This window comes from Plodia interpunctella, chromosome 12, assembly GCF_027563975.2.
Source record: "Plodia interpunctella isolate USDA-ARS_2022_Savannah chromosome 12, ilPloInte3.2, whole genome shotgun sequence".
NCBI classification, from domain to species: Eukaryota; Metazoa; Arthropoda; class Insecta; order Lepidoptera; family Pyralidae; genus Plodia; species Plodia interpunctella.
The window spans coordinates 6,289,210-6,304,365 of record NC_071305.1 but is presented as its reverse complement, the minus strand read 5'-3'; the positions used below and the strand labels follow the sequence as shown (position 1 = coordinate 6,304,365).

At 33.7% G+C, this 15,156-nt stretch overlaps 1 protein-coding gene across 4 annotated transcripts in view; it reads left to right on the top strand.

The window, feature by feature from the left end:
* Window positions 1-15,156, top strand: part of LOC128674459 (dopamine D2-like receptor) — a 176,104-nt gene that overhangs the window by 146,199 nt on the left and 14,749 nt on the right. For 3 of the 4 annotated variants that reach the window (XM_053752977.1, XM_064436254.1, XM_053752978.1), the window contains exon 2: window positions 4,410-5,037. In XM_053752977.1, the coding sequence (XP_053608952.1) occupies window positions 4,540-5,037 (498 nt within the window). In that variant the 5' untranslated portion in view covers window positions 4,410-4,539. Of the gene's footprint in view, window positions 1-4,409; window positions 5,038-15,156 lie in introns of those variants that run through there. The other variant, XR_008405164.2, reaches the window with a different exon arrangement.

Genomic DNA, 15,156 nt, shown 5'->3' with positions numbered 1-15,156 from the left:
ATCTGAGCGTATCCCTTTCCCATGGTTTTTTCCTCAGCCATTGAACGTCGGAACCCAGGGTTCTTTTCCCTACTTTTTTAATCTGCACTTCGCACGGTCTTCTGTATTCGTAGTTGATAGACCACATATTAACAATGATTGAACAAAAATAAACACATTAAACAAAAATAAATATACATTAAAATGATCAAGTTCATTCAAATAATCATCAACTTGGGGTGAGTTGCACTGTCTCATTCTTATCGGCGCGCCGGTTAAAGTCAACGTCAAATTTGACGGTGCAACTCACCCTTAAAATACTAACAAATTAAATTGCCACTTATTGAAATAAAATTTAAATAAAATAACAATCACAAGTGAAAAACAACATTTTAGAATTAACGTCATTACTAATACTAATAAGGAGTAAGATATCAATGTTAATATCAATGACTGAGTAAAAAATAAGAAACAATATACGAAAAAATAAGTTATTAATAAAATATTTTTTTAAACTGATGCTTGAACTGATTATGATTTGTTTAGACTCATTTATGTACCTCTGTATGATCGAATGAGCTTCCAGATGTTATTCGAAATTAAACTTGCAGTTCAATTACAATTATACATAAATTATAATAATGTGGGACAATAAAATGCAGAAATCAAACACATTTTGTGACAAATGCAGCGTTAATGCACCTGTCAGATGCACATCGCTTGTTACATGTTAATCAAACCGGCTCTTTATTTGTTCATTCGATATGACAAATTGGTAAGCACACAATCCACGGCAATACAAGTTAAACTGCATGTTGCGTTAATTACTGTGATCTTACATTAATTTTGGGTAGCTTGATGTGTTGTAGAGAGAGCGTCGCTGCTGATAAATTTTGAAAAGCAAACTACTACTACACAAAATTCTTGGCATTCTGTTTTTTTTTTTTAATCTTATTCCATCCCACTGCCCAACAGATCTCCTCCAACTGTTCTTATTTTTCTGTTCCGAATACCGCATTGTCATTCGATATGGTAAATAGGTAAACATAATCTGTAGATAAACAATCTCATATGCCTCATACGTCGCTGCTGTTGAATTTTGACAAGATAATAAATTCACAAAAATCTTGGCGTTATTTTATATTATTTTTTATACTATTTCGAACACCGCTAACCCTTCAGCAAAATTAAACACAACAAAGCTTCTTTGTAAATTGTTTGTTAACAGAAAAATGAAGCAATTTAGACGTTTTGCGTGCGGCCACTAAGTGAATCACACCGTTTACCAAGACAGAATGGAAATTCTCAATAAGCCTCGGGGGCTTATCTGGTACCCAGCGTCTGAAACTCGGCTCTGAATAACAAATTGCGTGTTTAATTTTTACTCCGGTCTCACCATAGACATTGAAAAATTATTTAGAAATGGCATTTGCTGACCTTAAGTATAGGAAAACAAATTGCGGACCCGCGCAGTCACTGATTTGAAATTTTCACTACCAACTTATAAATACGTGACGGTCCACGAGAAAAGATACTTCGTGGAGAAAAGTCGCATAAGACACACACACTTGCTCATTTTTATTATAGATGCGAACTTCGTAAAAGACTTCCCTCATTTCTCGTGGAACGTCACATTTGTATTTTCATAAATCGATGAAGCCTTCAAGTCGCTGCGGAAAGTGACTTTTCAAAACTGTTCAATACTCCATCCATTGATCACATAGATCAACAAAAAGACACCCGGGGGCCTTCTATCTAACTTTAAAATCCGATTTCTGTGATACCGGACCGGACGGTATCAATTTGGGTGTTTTGTTTTTATTTCAAATTTAAAGGGTTGGAAATGTTGGATTTCTGGAAGTCGTAAATTACGGCTGCGTTTGTTCATTATCTGTTGGCGCCTTTATTTAATTAAGATTTTTTTGTTTTCATTTTTTATGGCAGTAATTTTATAGATATTACAAAGATAATTTTTCAATCATTCATTTAAACACAAAATTTCATTGACTAATCATTCTTATATGTAGGTTCGAAATTGGCTTTGGCCATATGCCTATTGCCTGCTTCTTAGATATTATAAAACAAAGACCTCTACCGCGTCTGTCTGTCTATCTGTTCGCGATAAACTCAAAAACTAAAAAAGTCTGGTTCCTGAGGAAGGTAGTTTGGTGTTTTACCCGAGCGAAGCCGAGGCGGACAGCTAGTATTGTTATTATTTTATTATCACATTGTTAACCGTTATCATACCTCCAAAATCGTTTCAACCGCAATGGCGTCTTTCAAAAGTACCTAATAGAGTAACTGCACGTTTATAGTATGTCACGTGTTTGAAACTTCTCTGAATAACTAGGCAAACTACGGCAGCCGTTTGTCTCCCGATCCTACAAATTGGAGTCGTGTGAAGTTCCGCTTATGTTAAAGCTATAGGTATACGATAGCTTAGGCAGGTACACCAAATTATGGGTTTTCGGGCGATTTCATACCGAAACTAGAACGAATATGGGATCATTTAAAATTTCAATGAAAAGCATGTGAGCTAGATAACAAATAATATGAAAACTGGTAGGTATTCTTAACTCAATGCGCTCATGCTCGCCTTCCGAAATCGTTTTTCATATTCTTTATAATTTGTTTGAAAACTAAGTGAACAGTGGTAGTTAATTCTTCTTATTCCGTGTGCTAATGCTGGTGACAAATTTTATTAAAGTCATTTAAAGGCATCTGACATGACTTTTGAGATTACCTGCTGGACTTTTACGATTACCTGCTCCTGCCATCTCATGGCTGCAATAAACTAAACGCATACATATCAGTAAACTAAAAAGTCAAGCATTCCTGTTTTTATCATGATGTGTTCATGATATTGCTCTGAAAACCACTAATGTAATAGGTATCTAAGATTCTTGCGTAAAGTTTTTGCTAAGTACTTTTAATATTCAGATTTTTTGGAGTTTCATCAGGTATTTGCGTGTGTTTTATTGTTTTTGTAAGTCCAACACTTCTACGAGACTAGTAAGTTTAGATGCATTGTAAGCTCATAAAAAAATTAATATGAAAACTGGTATTCTTAACTCAATGCGCTCATGCTCGCCTTCCGAAATCGTTTTTCATATTCTTTATAATTTGTTTGAAAACTAAGTGAACAGTGGTAGTTAATTCAGTAAATAAGTGGTAATAATTTATTTTAAAAAATATTCAAAAGATATTGCGTACAGTAATAAACATCGTATGGATCAAATTGATGATCGGCAATATTTGATATTTCAGTGAATCTATTCGGAATCAGATATAAAATCCATCCATTCTTGATACCATCCAATTCCTGTTTTAGTAAAATATATCGCATGATAATGGTACATAAAATTTATACTATTTTATCTATATTCATTTTATATGTAGCCTAATTAATATTCTGTCTTTAGCATGTATGCTATGGACATGTGTGCAAACATGTGTGCTGTGGACGTTTCTTTGGAATTCAATAATAGTGAAATTCAGGGTGAACTGTACATAAATTTCTTGTATTTTACCCAGAATACTATCGGATTAAGAATTTTAGCGAAATTTAGAGTTTTCTGAATATTCTCTGTGTATTTGAAACTTCAAAACAAAACTACAAATTTTACGCTTTGTGTTTGGGAGAAGCGTGTATGACTGTGAAGAAAAAATATACTTATTTTATCTATTGTCAAAATCGTGTGACAATGCCCGCATGCGCATTTTTGCTTTGATTTTGTTAATGATATATTCATTAGTTAATTAGATTTAACAATTACCTCAATACCAAATTTCACAATTATCCTGCTGTTTGAGCGTAAAGAGAAGAAGTAACAAACATACAAACTTTCGTCTTTATAATATTAGTCACATTTCTTGGTACATTACATAGGTAGTACATATTCGACAGGTGAAGGATAATTTACGTCAAGAATTTATATAAATAGGTACAGGTCAAAGGTTTTCAACAATATGATTTCATCTATTTGTATCATTTCATAATGACAAGGTACCACCAATGTTCCAATGTTTAATAATCGCAATACTAAAAAAAATATGTTTGAATTTTTTTTTGTTGAAAATGTCAAAAATTATTTTATTAGTTTTTGATTTGACTACAGCACTGTTTTGGTTTGTTGGTGATGTTAAATCCAATATTATTATAAACTACTTGCTTACATAAACAGATTCAAAGCGGCAAACATTTATTTACATTTCTATAAATGATGAATGCTTTTATCAGAAACAACAAAGTAAAATTGCGAAAATCAATGTTATAAATTATGACGAGTCAGAAAAATAAAAGATATAAAAAAATACGAGGCATAATATAAAATATCCAACCATGATAGGTATATTAATTAAGAAATTATGGCAGTTAATAAAGCTTACGAAGCAATATAACAGATTTATAGAGGATTTTTTTGTTACAGGTTACCACAGAACGATGAAAGGGAAGAAATGGCATTACAAAATGGAACGGCACCAACTCATGACGTTTTGTCACAGATAGACATCTCGTGCTTAGCGAAAATAAATCAAGCTCGGCGAATAGTTTAAATAATGAATGCGGATACAGAACATGTCGACGCACACAAAATTGGGATGGATCTCCCCAAAACCATATGCGGCGACCAATGCGAGAATATCACTAAAGTAACCGCCTTTCAACTTAGGCCTCCTGATCCTAACGCTACTTTTCTAAATCGACCCTTCATCCACGAAAGGGCTGTGAACGAAACTGACTCACTCAATCTTAGAATGGTGCTCAACCTTAGCGACTCAATGAATGAAATGTACGGTTTTGATATGTCGATCAATGGGACTTCGAATTGTAGTTTTGAAAATGGAACTTGTGTTAGTGATGTGCATAATTACAATTTCTGGGCGTTATCGCTGTTAGTGTTCCCATTATTAACGTTATTTGGTAACGTGTTAGTGATAATGAGTGTTGCCAGGGAAAGAAGTTTACAAAGTGCAACGAACTATTTTATTGTAAGTCTAGCTGTCGCCGACTTGTTAGTGGCGGTTGTAGTAATGCCGTTTGGAGTATATTATTTGGTAAGTAAACTTCTATGAAACTCATATTTTATTCCATAATCCTATTCTTAAAGTTTTTGATGAAATCTCCTGAGTATTTTATTCACTATGATAATGAGGATTTCAGGCCGTTCGGATTTTATATTATGTTAATTTCAGATGTCCTACTTCTTAGTTATTTCTCTCGGGAAACGTTTCTGTGAGTAGATAACTAGGTAACTCTTAAAACTGGTTCATTTTACTTATTCTAGTTGATTTTAAATAGGGTTTGACATTTTCAAGTACATTTTCAACCAAACATTAGCATCGACTATTGTTTTATTCTTAGTAATAATGTTGTAAGCCCTAATGAACAACATATTTACAGAGTCAATGACTCTAAAATGTGAACTAAATTTGAACGCGTAACAATTTCCCGCCAAATTAGGCATGCTAATGCATGGCCGCCGTCCGCGGTTAAACTCTCAAATACGAGTATGTTGTGACAGAAACCACAGCTTTTTATCCGCTATTCAATAATCGCATGGAATTATCACGAAGCAAAAACAATAAGGAGACCTTATTGACATTTTTTAACAAAAACGTGTGACGATAAAGGGGGTTGAGGCATTCGAGTGAGGAAGCGATTCCGCCATGGCTATGCATTTCCAAACGGAAAATAAAATAGGCACCGCCCTTTTACTGTGCACATTTCGTTGTAGCTGTGCAAAAGTTGTTGATACGCCAGGTACTTTTCTAAATTTGATACGTCGGTATTACAAATACTTATGGATGTATGTGTGTGTTTCGTACACATACATACATAATACGTTCTTGTGATCCAAGTAAATCCTAATTTTAATTGAAACCAACGTAATTATAACTGGATAGGCTCTTTTTCTAGCCAATTTACCAACTAAATACAATTATTCAAACTTCGGAGTATTAGTAATTCGATTATAGATTATTACTTATGAGATAATTCATTTTTGTTAACTGGAACCAATAGCTTTGGTTCCCTAAGCCCAAATATTTTTATATTCGTCGTAAAGTAACTGTAATAACTGTAAAACGTAACTGTTAATCATGTACTGTAAATGTATGAGAGATTTAAAAGGGACGCGTCCAAACATTGTATGAGTTCAATTTCAAAGGGACAACAGGTGGATTTAATACTAAGAGCATTAAGTACATAAACCACATAAACATGCTTGTTTACATACAAACCTTCATGTTTAACTTGAGATTAAAAATTGGGGCTTTTTATTCCAAACACCAAATTTTTAATTTCAGATTAATGTTTAAACTTTACACAGTTTATATATACCTACTTACGCGGTTAAAAATGTTAATATTATAAACTCTCAAATTCGTATCATGCTTTATTTGAAAATCAATCCCACCCGTTGTACGGAAAATTTTACTAAGCTAATTCCTTCCCAATCTAGGACGGGAAGGAAATTTTAAAAATAGAATTCATTGGTTAGGTGGTCGACTCGAACAACCTATTATGAAAAAAAAACATATTTAAAAAAAAGGAATAGTTGTGGTCGTCATCTATTTTCTAAAGTTGTAAAAACACAGCATGGCGACCTGCACTGATGACACTCGTGTTCCATATTTAAACAAAGGACGATATACAATTTGTTGGATACCGCTGTACTTACCAAAATTAAAAATCTCTTTTTTAACCCTTAACCACCTATTATCATACTTTGGATATTTTTGTGCCGGAGTATTGTTTTGGCTCATTTCTATACCTTTTCCCCTCGTCCCGTAGTAACATCACGCGTTAGTCTCAGGTCATCGTGGGTCTGACAGTCCCCTGTTAGGATGTACCGTGACAATTTTTTGACTGTGCATTTTTTGTTGTTTTAGTTATAATGGCTCTTAAGGAAACTTTCTTTGAAAGATGTTTAGAATTAGAACTAACAAATAACAAAAATATATACAATACCTACACGTACATCGATGTGGAATCAGTCGAAACAAATCATGTGCTGGAAACAGGTAGCGCATCTGGTTACAAATACGAAGATTAATATCAAAAGGTATTATATTAAATCTTAATATATTTTTTTAATCTGATGAAAAGTAAAGTCTTCAACCGGTTGAAATTAATCAATTCCAATTCGAATATAGTCTATTTTTGTAACCTACAAAAATAGACTACACAGGTACACCTGTAAACCGATTCTGGCGAACTTTCACTCTAATTAATCTTTATTATGTAAATGGTACCTTTGATAATTCACCCGTTCAATTTTCTAACATTCATATATCTGTATAAACGAAACTATCATACTTATCTGAAATAAAAATCTTCACGAAATTGTAACCGAATCGGATATTCGATTTAGGTTATGAATAGTGCTGCGTAACCATATCCGAATCTATACAGTCCAATATTATTTCGTACCAAAAAGCGATACTTTATTAGACCCGTTCATTCACAGATCAAGATCTCAATTCACACAGGATTTTAAAATAATCCCTTCAATTTTCCGTTTACGAGTTACGATGTTTTCCTTCACTGGAACCAAGTTATTGTCAATGAAAACTAGGTACTAGACATAAGTCAGATTAGTATATAAACTCTTGCTTGAGTAGGATTCGAACCTGGACATTTTGATCACAGGCGGACAGTCGTACCACTGCACCACCACCGTATCAACTGAAAATTCAACACCACCTTTCAGATAGTTCCAGGATCAATTTATAGAACTCGAACGTTTACAATAGGTTTAAACACTGTTTTGTGTAAATCATCGAGAAAAAAACTTGCATTCTACTTAATATCAAGTCATATTGATGAGTTAAGAACAAATTGTCAAAAATATGATTTTGATTCACGCCATAATTGTTTAAAATTCAAAGCAAAGATGTCGAAAACATCAGAATGAGCCGTTTCCGTCTTTATTGGTATTAAAAATTAACCGTTTATTAACATTCCGCTGGGATTCTAGCTAATCAGAGTGTTGCGCGAAATTGTACGCAAACATAAACACGGATTTCGTTAATCCTGATTCGCTTACATTACAAATAAACATGAGTAATATGTTATACCCATAGTTTGAAATAAGACAACAATAGATGACAGAGGAAGGAGTTGAAAATACCGTGATCAAGGGCAAGAAAAAGATCTGAATTTTCAATATAGCATGTGTTACCATACCCGAAGATGTGTACAGTCATAGATTGAGACGGGAAGAAACTCGTATTACCTACTGTAAGAAGTAAAGGTATCAGGAATAGAGGAAAACCAAGAAGAGGTGGATGGATTGCAACAAAGAAGGTAGAATATGAATAAGAAGGGAGTGTTGCGTGAAATGCATGTGACAAAGTTAAATGTACAAAGTTCACGTGCTGTGCCGGCGACACATACGAGTACGTGTTCGAATATGGTCAAGAAGAAGTTATGAATTTCCAAGCTGAAAAAGGACTTCAACGCTCTCTCATATATAAATATATTGGGACAAATCACACAGATTGAGCTAGCCCCAAAGTAAGTTCTAGACTTGTGTTATGGGATACTAAACTCAACGATACTATATATTATAACATATACATATATAGATAAACATCCAAGACCCGGGCCAATCAGAAAAAGATCATTTTCCATCATGACCCGACCGGGGATCGAATCCGGGACCACTCGGTTCAGAGGCAAGCACTTTACTGTTTCGCCACCGTCAAACTAAGGAATAAACTGAGAATACCGTCAGATGAAAGAGAGAGAGATAAATGTGTATCCTTCAGATAAAGTTATCCTCCTTTCTGTAGTAAAATATCTAAGACTAAAATAGATTAAAATATTGTATAGTATTGTAAGTATTGTATAGTACTTTTCAAAGAGGCGAAGCCAAAGCGAGTGGATTTATATCTAAATTAAAAGTTACCAAAGTGCATCACGATAACAAAGTTATCATCTTCAAGGCATGGGTGAATAGGTATTATTTTAGCTTATACACGTAACACCCTAGACCTCATGTTCGTTTCCCATCAGGTCTGTCAGGATTGAGGTCAAACGCACTCAAATTATTAAAAAAAAGTTAGTCCAACAAATCGACTAGCTTTATAACATAATTTAATCACTTCTATTTGTTGTTGTGTATTTGTTCGTTTTTTTATAATTAAACAAACGAATTAATCTACCAGGTAATCAATTTAACCTTATTAAATCTCCCTATCTCCCTAAACTCTCATAATGAGTTCCCCAAATCCTCTAAAGCTCTGATTCTAACACTTTGAGTATGAGTGCCAGCTGTCCAACAATTTAATCCGTAACGAAATGTAATTAAAATTAATGATATCATTATGCGAGATCTGCAGAATTTGTGCTCGAAGTGTTTCTCGGAATTGGTTTGATTAATGTGTACACAGAAAACACAAATGGTAACCTTATTTTTTTCCTTTTTAAAGAAAATGAGAAATTGAGGTTATCAAGGGAGGAAATAAATCTCGATTTCTATATGAAATCGAAAATTTATTACAGGCAGTTGTGATTCTAACACGCATTTTTCAAAATGAAGAAAAAATCCAGTCTCTTGAAATTAAGAAAAATCAAACCTATGTTTATTTTTAACATTATCATGAAATCAGTTCTATGTAATCATAAAAACATACGTTTATTAATATAATATGTAAATCCGGATAACACATCGCTGCCTTTATATTTAAGTCGATACAAATAATTTCTGAACCAAACTTTTGCAACAACGACGACAATGAATGATCTTTATCAAATCGCAAACAGACGTGTGATTCAATAAACTTTCGATTCAGCTTTCTGCTTCCATTCATGTTGCTTGTACTGTGAGCTTTCTGAGCTTACAAAGCTCACACACTACGATATAGGCACTCGCTCCCCATTCAAAATAAAGTCAGCGTAACTTTGAAATTGTGCGACGGAAAATTTACGCACCGACAGAAGCTTTGTACCCAAAAGCGAATGCTCAACCGCACTCGTTTAATGAAAAGCTGGCAGTTTCGATTTTACATTTTCTGATAACTAAAATTACGATCACTCATCTTGTTAAATCATTTTGTGTCAAACATTAATGTGTTTTATATAAGACAATGATGCAAAAAACAAATTAACACAAGTACGAAATGCCTTTTCATAGTCTTCATTCAGTACTTATCAGATAAAATTGTTTTTTTTAACTAGCTATCTAGCTATAAATATAATAGTAAGAAACAAGCGGGAGAAACGGGTTATATTTAAATTGAAATACAATGTTCAAATAATATTCATACAAAGCAATTTTGTGAAATCTTCATATTCTGCATAGTTTTGCTGAAATTATTTGAAAGAAACAAAGAAAAACTATTTATTTAGTTAACAAAAAAATTACATTAAAACTTTATATTTCATTAGCTTTTGTCCGCAGCTTCGCCCGCGTTTATTTCGTGCGTCCGCTCATAACTAATTATTATCGATATCTCGGGATCTAAACAACGTACCGTGAAGAAACCTATACCAGATTTTAAGATAGACCTTCTGCTATACAACTGTAAATACCGCATCAAATTCCATCCAGTGATTTTTACATGATGCGCGAATAAGTATTAATTGTTGCTAAAATCACAAAATTTTCGCTCTTAAAACTTGACAAAATTTTATTGCATACAAAGTCTTTGTACGGAACCACAAGTTACCTCCGTATTTGGAGCGCATCATTTTATTGACAATAAATAATATGGTTTGCCAAGACGCCTGGCGTGGACATAACTCTAAGTAAAAACCATTTGCTCCTTATTGCCGTATTATTGGCAGTAAAGTCTGTAGCGTGAAAAGTTACTTGATTTTCTTTGCGCTTGAGGACGACAACACGAATGTTAGATGATCGAATGAAGTAATAATTTTAGATAATATTGTTCTGTTTAAGAACTTCTAAGTAAATAAGTAGTATATGAGAATTAGTTTTATTGTATTTGTTTGATGCATTTCGTGCCATCGTGCCAGATTTGTATTTTAATCGCAGTTTAATCAGACTAATGTCGCTTACATTTCGCTCCTTGTACTATATAAAACTTACTAAATATTGGCTTGTGTAGACTAAGATTACAATACACTACAAGATTTATTAAGACCACGCGTTGGTTTTATCAAGACTTCATAATCCTATTTTGAAAAATCTGGACTTTGGTTTGTTTACATTAGGCATAATACAAATCTTATTTTTCTTCCTTTCCTCACGTCTAGAGGGCCAGCGCTCATAAAAGAAAGAAATATTGCGTTGTTTCTTTGCATTCAAAGTCACATTTATAACCAAGAAGATTATTTTGTGTTTCTCGTAATTTTTTCTCAATTTATAAGCACTAAAATATACTTTTCTCGATGAAGGAAAACATAGTTGGGAATTATTTTTGAAGCGATGTTGATGTAATGGTTTAATCGCTCGCCTGTGAATCGAAAGGTCCCAGGTTCGAATCCTACTCGTGCCACACGAGTTTGTATACCAATCTAGTTAAGTAATGTATAGTAGGTAATTGGTGTTTTGTTCTACATAATGACCAAATCTACGAACAACAAGAAGAAAAATACGAGATACTTTAAGAAATCTCATGCTCTTTTTGGTACAGTCTATCAATCTTTTTTAAATATTCCATTATCCTTAAATCCCTCACGTTTATAAGACATAATCATAAATCATTTGTTTTAAATTATATCATACGTTAACCCTAAATTTAGCGTGAAGTCAGTAAATCACATAGCCGCTTTAATTTTCCCAACAATTTAAACTTCTCCGTGTATTTACTAACCAGTTACTGTTTGTCTTGTCCGGTCCTAGTCCGACTTCCACATAGTTGCAGGAACAACTATTAGGTAGAACCTACATCACATTGTTGTTTTAGGTGATATATTCGCTGTGATATATGTGTAAACTACGCTACAAAATTATATTTTCGTTTAGTTTTTTTTGTCAGTTTTCACGTTACATAGACTATTACAATGGGTGGCTTGTTTTTGTTTGTCTATCCGAGTTGTTTTTGTTTCTGTTGTTCTATTATATTTTGTAGAAACCTATATTGTTACTAACAAAAGTTTTATTCCTTCTTCATTACTAAAGTTACTCTTGAATTAGTTGTTCATCTACTTGTTTACATTACATTTTACTATTACACGGAACTTTTAATCATAAAGTGTCGTAGAGTATCGCCATGTCTAAATGCATTTAAAAAGTATACAAAAAATACTTTAAAACTTAATTCAAATGAAATTACTTCATCTCCATTTACTTAATTGCTCACTTACTCGTAACTCTGAAACGTGGTCAAGATGTACTTCAAGTTAAAGTTAACAGGTAACTAATCGAGCGGCAACTCCAGGATTTCAGATAAAGGGTTCCGGCTATACTTGGGAAGTTATTGTTATAGACCTTCGGCCTTCATGCATAAACCATAAGCCCCTTGTGTGGTCGGATTAGGAAGAATCAGGGTGAACTTGATTTAAACGTACTCGAGCGCGTAGGAAAATTTAAGACTAAACTGACACTTGAAATCTCTATTGATTTTTAATCAAAATTATTAAACGTTGCGTAATTCGTAAAATTATTTTTGGGTTATATTGTTCAGTATTATGGATTATACTAATCCTCTCTTATCTTCGCGTGTTCTCGGTTACATTCAAATCCCAGGGTTCACGTAAAATAATAATGACCTGTGGTCCCACGGCGATATAAGAAGAATCATGAATTCCCGGCCCTCTCATAATAATATTTAAAATTTTTGTTCTCAGAAAATGTAAATCTATTATTATCTATCTATTATTATATATTCGTATTAAACTTCTTCCAGGAATTTTCTTGATATTATATTTTGGTGATCGAGTTAATTAACTGGAAAGTCTGAAAACACAAGACTGCATTCTCTAGTTAATTGAGCCACCTGGTTTTATTTTGTTTTGTCGTTACCAGAGATTACTTTTTACTTATTTTGAATATGAATCTCAATCTCATTATTTCTTATGACTAGAGAATATTACAAAGAGCACTATTTTTCTAATTTTCTTTTTATTAGCTGTTTGAGTCGCCGCTGCTGGGCAAAAGCCTCCCCTAACTTCTTCCACGCATTGCCACAAAGAGCACAATAAAAATAAATTAAATATTTATTTTCGGACAATATGAAACCATTGTGTTAATAATCTTAAAAACTAATTATAATATACTACTGGCGCCGTTTGAGCAAGACTATATAATCTCTTATAGTCAAAGAGTTATAATCTTATAGTATAACATCCATAGAATGATATGTATTGCTCCATGTATGTACTATGTAGTAGCCGACGACCGTGCGAAGTGGAGACTAACAGAGAACCCTAGACTCTTATGCTCAACGGCTGAAGAAGTAACCGAAAAAACGCTCAAAGAGAGATAGAAGATTATAATATAGTTGAATTATTCTAAGGCAGAAACCACTCGAAGTTGAGAATGAGGCTATGCCTCTGTGGGAAATAATAGCCAGCCATCTAGTCACCAGCAATGGAGCTCAGTCATAAGATAACTTTGAAGAAACCTGTTGCACTGGGCCCCCAATAGGCCCAAATGTCTCCAATCCAAACGACACAAATATCTAATGGTCTTGTGACATATTTGTGCCGTTTGGTTCTTGGCAGCCAAACCAGCTCTCGAAATTGTTCCCCTGAATGAAATGGTGAAAATTTATCAATGCATCTCATAAGATCAACGGCTGGCATCAACAACAACCAACAACAACCATGGGCTGGCATCAACACAAGCTACACCTCGAGGATACAATGTGTAACATTGATGGTTGGAAGATTCCCTTTGATTATGAGTGTTTTAACATAAAATGAATTATCAAAATTCCATACACAAACATTGATGTTTATCGTCAGCTATCTGGACTCTAGTTCTGTGAAGTTATTTGTGTATCACAAGTAACCCCGCATAAATACATCTCGTACTTTAATATAGAAAACCGCACACTTTTTTGACCAATCGTGAACTTCGCTTCGAAATCGTAACCCCAAAATCGGAGTAAATTGAAATTCCCCGCATCCCCCGCTCAATGGATGCGAAGCGTTTTCCAATGGCGGCCTATTATTCTCCATCCGAGCTGCTTATCCCAAATCGTTTTCCCGCCAACATCAGTTTCTCATTCGGTAACTACTGTATCTGAAATTCAGATTTATCTACTTGTTTTAGGGTTCCGCGGCGTAGAGACGGTAATCGGAATTTGTTGTTTTACAAATACAGTGTGACATCCTCATCATCATCCTCATACATCCTAGACAGAGAAGAGGCGCGAAACCCGAAGGCCACGTTGACAAATTGATAAAATAATAAGACTTTTGAAGAGATAATATGTTGATGATAGCCCATTGCATATTAGGAGAGGAATCTTCGTGTTGATCTTTTATTTAATTCATAAATACGTAGGATAATTATATGAAAATACCGATACATATGGGGCTATCCATTTTTTTAAGTTATTAAAAGTGTGCACAAAATATCAATTTAATTGCTTGCTTCGAAGTGACATATAGTCACAATAGCATTTTATAAGTAACTACTTTACAACAAAGACTGATTGCCACTTGATTTATTTTTTATTATCAATGTTATAGAAAGCTTACAATTCATTGGAGTTTATACTGAACCTGCATTACGCTTGTATTCGCTCTTGCCTACTTTTCCTGGTTTCTATTCCTCTACAGTTCTACTTGTTATGCAGCATTGGTTTGGGACACGGGGAATACTCGAGAATATTTGTAGTGATTGCAAGTTTCAATGTAAATTTACAGGAAATGCACTTGTGCAGCGTTGGACACGATGCAATAAGGGAAATCCTTGTATTATAAACTTAAACATTATTACCGCACAGCACTGATACTTTCATTTGAAATAATTTAAAAAAATAAATAAAAGATCCAAATTTTAAAAAATCAGGTATAATAATATCCATCCCATCTATTCATCACAAATATCCATTAATTTTAAAATATCCTCAACTGCGAATGTAACAAAACTTTGATCTTATTCAACTGAAACTCTGAAGGACATCGCACATTTTGGGGTAGGTACTACAAAACCCAACATTGTAGGAGGGCCGCTGCTATTTAAGAATCTGGAACTGGCCACCAAATAAATAATGTTTATACAATAATTATTTCATTTGAAAATGGAACTCTTT